Consider the following 6,023-nt stretch of genomic DNA (forward strand, 5'->3'; position numbering starts at 1 on the left):
GCAGGACTAAATATCGCGATATATCGCAATATCGATATTTTGGCACACCCCTAGTTTTCAATGATTCTGATCTTCTCGTCTCCCCGTAGCTTCCAAAGGATCAGACCACAGAGTCTTTTGAGAAGAGCATTCTGAGACTTCTGAACCAAGGGGACCAGTATGAGAGCAGGGAGGTGGAGAACAACCTCAGGTAGGATCACTCCTCCTCTCCTGTCACAGCTGCACAGCGTTCACCTGCAAACCATCAGCTTTCTTGACTTTTTCCGCCATTTCGTTGCTCTGGGTTCTGCTGGTCACCTCGTAGCGAGGAGTCTCCTCTGTGAAGATTCACTGCGGTCTCTGTGGTCACTTCATTCTCTTATTCTGACTTCTCCAATTCAGGCCCGTTTCCTATATTTAGTACATTCCTATTCTGTGCTGCAGCACAGTTCAGTGGATAATAACTGAGGGCTTTTGTCGGCCACTCTGAAGCATTCAGAGAGGAGATTTTATACCAATATCAAAGAAGAGCAGCTTAGATGTCATTCTCTAAACATGTAAGAATAAAATGTACAGTAAAAAGAAGTAAAATGTTTAATCTTGATGGCAGTGATGAATGAACAAAGTGTCAAAAGGTCTCAAAGAAACGTCATTAGTGAAACTGGTGCTGCAGCTGCAGCAGGACTTTCATTTAGACAGAAAGGAAACTCAGGAAAGTGAAACTTATCGGCCTGTTTTCTGGTAGCTCCGCCCTCTGCTTATCTCGCTGTTTACAAACCGAGGCAAAGGGCAGTTCTGGATAAAAACATCCTTCATAACCTGGATATTTCAAAATAACTCATTGATACTTCACACGCATACTTGAATTATCATTACTTCAAACTAAGAGTTTTAAAAATAGGAGGATTGAATAAAATAAATAGAAAAAATACACTTTTATAAAGAAGTGCTGTTAAAGTTTAAAGAACCACTCTGATGATAATAATCTTTTTTGTATTTTTAACATGTTCTTATGTCATTTTTATGATCATAGAGGATACACAATCGGAAAATAAAGATTAAAACTGAGTTTATGAGTATTTCTTGATTCAAATTCTTGTGATGGCAAAAATGCCTATTTGTAGATCAATTTTATTGGTGAGTTCAAATTAGTTGTTTAAAGAGATTTATCATCTGGGTTTATTTTGCAAGCTCTCTTCTTTCTTGAGTGTCTATAGTTCAGAGTATTGTCAGTCTTTTCATCTCTCACGGTGCGAATAGCAAAGAGAAGCTCGTCACCCAAACAGGAACAGTTTCTTTACTTCTGTGGAAATGGTTCAGGTTTTTTTTTTTTTACTTCAGACTCAGAACAACAAATTGCACGCTGAACGTTTTTGTTTTCCTTGTCTGAGATGGCGTTGGATAGCTCTAATATTGACCACCAGGGCTGTAAGCTAGTGGGAGAGCGTGTAAACAGAGAGCTCCAAGTTACGGGTGACAGGAATTGGGGGTGGAGTTGCTCCACGGCAGCAGTCCCACCCACCACGACTCTTAGGTGAATTTCTGATGAACTTTCTGTGGAAAGTGTCTCCTAGAAAAGCTTTTAGAGAAGCTCAAAAGATGAACAGAGTAAGAAGAACAGATCTGTGTGTAGTTGTGGAAATGCATCAGTTGGACGTGGCTGAAAGAGAAGCTGCTCTCAGATCTCTGCACATACATGGAAAAAATCTGCAAAAGCAAACAAACTGAAGAAAAGAAAACCTCTGTAACGATATTGGTTTAAATTCTTTTTAAAAAATGACAATAACGGCCGTATGGTTTAACTCGTATGGGACTCGGCTCTGGTTTGCTCCTGGAAAGAACCTAAAGAAGGCTGCACACTCCTGCTATTAATTAAGAAACAGTTTTCCGTTGAAAGCTTGAATGCTCTGACTCAGGGGTCACCAACCTTTTTGAAACTGCGGGCTACTTCATGGGTACTGAATCATACGAAGGGCCACCAGTTTGAAATAATAAATCTGCTTATTTTGCCTTTAGTTCTACATTATTAATAATGAATAATGATCCTCCTCTATGTGAAGACTCTGATTTCTTAGCATAATTATCAATACTGACAACAAGCTAGGAAACAAATATCAATATTCAGCACTTTATTAATCTCAACAGATCTTGTCACATTTTGAGGTAATGACCAAATGAAATGTTTTTAACAAAATTATAACTTATTAATTAATTATTAATTAATTATTATTAATTAATTATAACTATTATTAGTGGATACCCTCCTCAAACGCTTTAATTCAGTCTCATGAACCCATCACTTTATTTTCCTTAAACCTCCGAACAGGTTGATTGACAGATCCCACAGCAGACAAGAATCTGTACATGGGGCGTTAACTGACCTCTGGACATAAGCGAACAGCCACTCGGCCCAACTCAGTCTTTGTCATTTTTAAACAAACCGCAGCACAACAAATCAGTTTTTCAGAGAACTCTTCAACACAATTTAATCAATCGATTATATCCGGATCAGTGCCGGTGTTCTATGTTTTCTCTGATAAACTGCTTCGTTTTACTGCCGATATCCGGGGCTCAGTGAACGCACCATTCAGAAACACTCAGCAGCTCTGGGTTCTGTTTCCATTACACATGACGCTTGAACCAAATTCTAGGAATTTTTAAAAAACAGTGTCAGAATGATACGGTTTCATAATAATACGATAAAACACAAATCAACTCACGTGATAAGTCATTTAACACGGCGATGTGTGTGTGTATTTTTTATTTGATTTACTAAAAAGGAGCATTTGAGTGACGTCACATCAGCGTGCCGCGCTGGTTCGTGCAGCGAGTCCACTGACAGTCTCAGATGCAAGTGAGAAGTCTGTTCAGTGGAATGTTAAAGAATGTCCAGAACAAGTATTCAGGCTGCAGAAGGTTGGCTACAGATGAAGCAATGAGGAAATCTTGGTTATTGATTTTACAGAGGAGATGCACGATGAGCTGTGACGCTGATCTCTCACTTGGGCAGACACATTTAATTAGAAAAAAGTCCATTTCCATTGCAGTTCTGCGAAAAATGTCCATATCCATTTCAATACGCCCCCAAAACCAGCTCCTCTACGCGCAAAAACTTTTTTTCGAAAAATGCAAGTCTTTTATTTATTTTTTTTATTATTTGTAATCTATGTTTCCTTTAAAGATAACTAATAATCAAATATTCTCTGTGTCTCCATGTGGGAAAGGGAGAAGGGGACGCCTCATTCTTTATTAGCTGCGTTTCCATTACACATTTGCGCAAAACTTTATGGAAATTCTAGGAATTAAAAAAAAAACAGTTTCTAAATGACACTGTTTCAATTAAAATATAATTTTGCGATAAAGCACAAACCAACTCACGCGATAAGTCATTAAAAACACGGCGATGAATGAGAACAAGTATTATTTTTTTTTTTATTTCATTCACTAAAAGGGGGCATGTGGGTGACGTCACAGCTCTGTCTGGGGCGCGTGCAGCGCAGCTCGACACAGAAGAGGGAGGAGTCTGTTCAGCGGTTAAAAGAAAAAGCATTCTAACAAATAAGCATCTGGACATTTTTCCGCTTGAAAACACGACATAATAAATTAAAGTTTCTGTCATGGCGCTCGCGCTCATGAGACTTCAGGCTCCAAGCTGCAAAAGTGCGTCTGCAGATGAAGTGATGAGGAAAGGGGGAGGAGCTGCGCCATTCCGTATGACCCGCAGTTTCTAAAGCACTTTGACGCTACGGGACCTCTCGGTGCCCCGAGAGGTCCCGAAAGACAAAATTTTCGAGCAGCTCACAAGTGAGTTGCGCTATTTTTAGAAGAGACCTGTGGGCGACGTGTTGGTGACCCCTGCTCTGACTTAACCTCCAGAAATATCTCAATATCTCAGCAACTTAACGAAAACTTGCGTGCTTTCAAAAACATTTTTGCAGGACTTAAGTGTGTAAACGTTGGTGTCTGATGTGGTCTTGAAGTGTTGATCCATGCGGTCTCTGCTGCCCCCCTCTGTCCTCCTGCAGGGAACGGTTTCTGTCGGCTCCTCCGCTCTTCAGACAGACCAGGAAGGTCTGCAGCTTCTTCACCTGTGATTCAGCTCACTCCTCCAAACCCGCTTGTTCCATATGTGAGTATTGTACAGATCTGATCAGCAGTCCATGTGCTGGAACTGCTCTTCATTTAATGTCCAGTCTGGTTATGAAAATAGTCCAGGCATATTTGAGCCCTTGAAACATTTGTTGAATCATAAGACTGTTGATTTTTATTGAGGAAAATAGTTTATAGTTAAAAAAATCTTTACCTATCACTTGATGCTGTTAATAAATCTCATGTAAATCATTAAAAGTAATTTTTACTTGAAAGATTTGAGGCTGCAACAAAACTTTTACCGCTTTGAGCTTTTCTTAAACGATAGAAAATATACTTTTTGGACTTATCTGTTCAGGGAAAATAAGCAGATAATTAGTGAAACCTTGATATTATCAAAATGAAACCTAACAAATGCCAAAATTGGCCTGCTTCCTCCTGGAAACAATGCTTTTCATAGTTTTTGAAGTAAGCAGAAATCTAAACTGGATTTTCTTTTATTTTAATTCTTGTTCCCAACAGGCCACTGCCAGCCAAATAACGCCTACCATCAAGACTGCTCGGACGCCTCCAGTCAGGAGGAAGGTGAGCTCTGCAGCCTCTCATTTCCAGCCCTGAGATTATCAGAGAGGCAGGAGAGCAGACAGAAAGAATGACTTATAGCAGTCTGCTGGTGCTGAAAGAGGATGAGCTGAAAGCAGCAGGCGAGCCGGTCTCGCTGGTTTTAAAGTCCCACTGATCGTCTTTTGATCCAAAGTGGTCTTTTTTATGTTGTTTTTAGACGAGAAAAAAAGGTGTTTTCTAGAACATGGTTTTATTAGAAATTATCCTTCAATTATCCTGGTGATGCTAAGCAACCCCGCCCCCTCTCCCCTCCCCGCTGCTGAGGGCTCCGAGCTTACGGCCCGCCCAGCGTGTTTTCTACATAATAAATATCTTTTTTTTAAACTGTATTTTTTTTTATCTGCCCCTAATTTAAAAGAATTGAATAAAGAAATAAACAAACTTATTTTTGAGCTTAATTTTCTTTAAATTTGTCCTCCAACATCATAAAAAACGCCACAAGAACATGTTAAAAACACCAAAAATGATTGTCATTAGAATGGATCTTGAAGTTCAGGTTCTTTTAGCACCGTTGCATTGTGGGAAATGGATGATTCAATGTGCATGTCCATTGATTCTCTGCTTTCTCAGTAGTGCATTCCTTCTGCCCTCTGCTGGTTAATTGTCTAAATACAAGATTAACTTTCTGTCCTTTCTGTTGGATTTACAGATTAAAATTTTTCTTAGATTGTTCCCAGAGTGATCCTCAGCAGAGAGGTTTCATTCTGCAGTGGATAACTAGATCTAATTTGCGTTTTTTTTTCTTTTTCTCAGAGTCTTACGTTCAGGGACCCAAGAAAAAGCACGGATCCAGGAGTCCATGTCCTCTGTGAGCATCAGCGCTTCCGTTCACGTTCAGGAGAAAACACAAACTCTGCCGCTCATTTCCATCTGATCATCTGTCCTGCAGCTTTCCCAGTGCCAAAGGCCCCACAGTGGACACTCGGAGGGGGGGCCACGCCGTGGAGGTTAACGGTCCTGCAGAATGGAGGAAGAAGAGCTGTTCACCCCGGGGTGGCCCGGAGAAAGAGCAGGTGAGGGGGGTGAGCCTCATGACCAAAGGGAGTTAGAAAAGTTTCTGGTTTTATGTTCCTATATGCATTTATGTTCCTATATGCAAGGGACCAGACCGCAGCATTAAAGCAATAATTGACTGCCTTGCTGAAGTCAAGCTGTGGATGTCGGAGAACTTTCTTGGCCAAAATGAAAAGAAAACTGAGGTGATTGTGTTTTCCCCTAGTGGTGGAAAGGATCATAGCATCATTCTCCTCTCTCTTGCCCCTTTTGAGCAGTCTGTGGTCACAAGCTTGGGTGTTAAACTTGATGCTGCTCTGAAACTCGACCTCCAAATA

The 6,023-nt window shown here is 40.5% G+C and overlaps 1 protein-coding gene across 3 annotated transcripts in view; it reads left to right on the forward strand.

Annotated features, from left to right (window-relative positions):
• zcchc2 (zinc finger, CCHC domain containing 2) overlaps positions 1-6,023 on the forward strand; it is a 19,560-nt gene that overhangs the window by 6,549 nt on the left and 6,988 nt on the right. For all 3 annotated transcript variants that reach the window (XM_024279875.2, XM_024279874.2, XM_024279876.2), the window contains 5 exons: positions 90-190; positions 4,005-4,108; positions 4,591-4,653; positions 5,446-5,500; positions 5,582-5,705. In XM_024279875.2, coding sequence (XP_024135643.1) covers positions 90-190; positions 4,005-4,108; positions 4,591-4,653; positions 5,446-5,500; positions 5,582-5,705 — 447 coding nt within the window. The remainder of the gene's footprint in view (positions 1-89; positions 191-4,004; positions 4,109-4,590; positions 4,654-5,445; positions 5,501-5,581; positions 5,706-6,023) is intronic.

This window comes from Oryzias melastigma, linkage group LG20 (genome assembly GCF_002922805.2).
Source record: "Oryzias melastigma strain HK-1 linkage group LG20, ASM292280v2, whole genome shotgun sequence".
Lineage (NCBI taxonomy): Eukaryota > Metazoa > Chordata > Actinopteri > Beloniformes > Adrianichthyidae > Oryzias > Oryzias melastigma.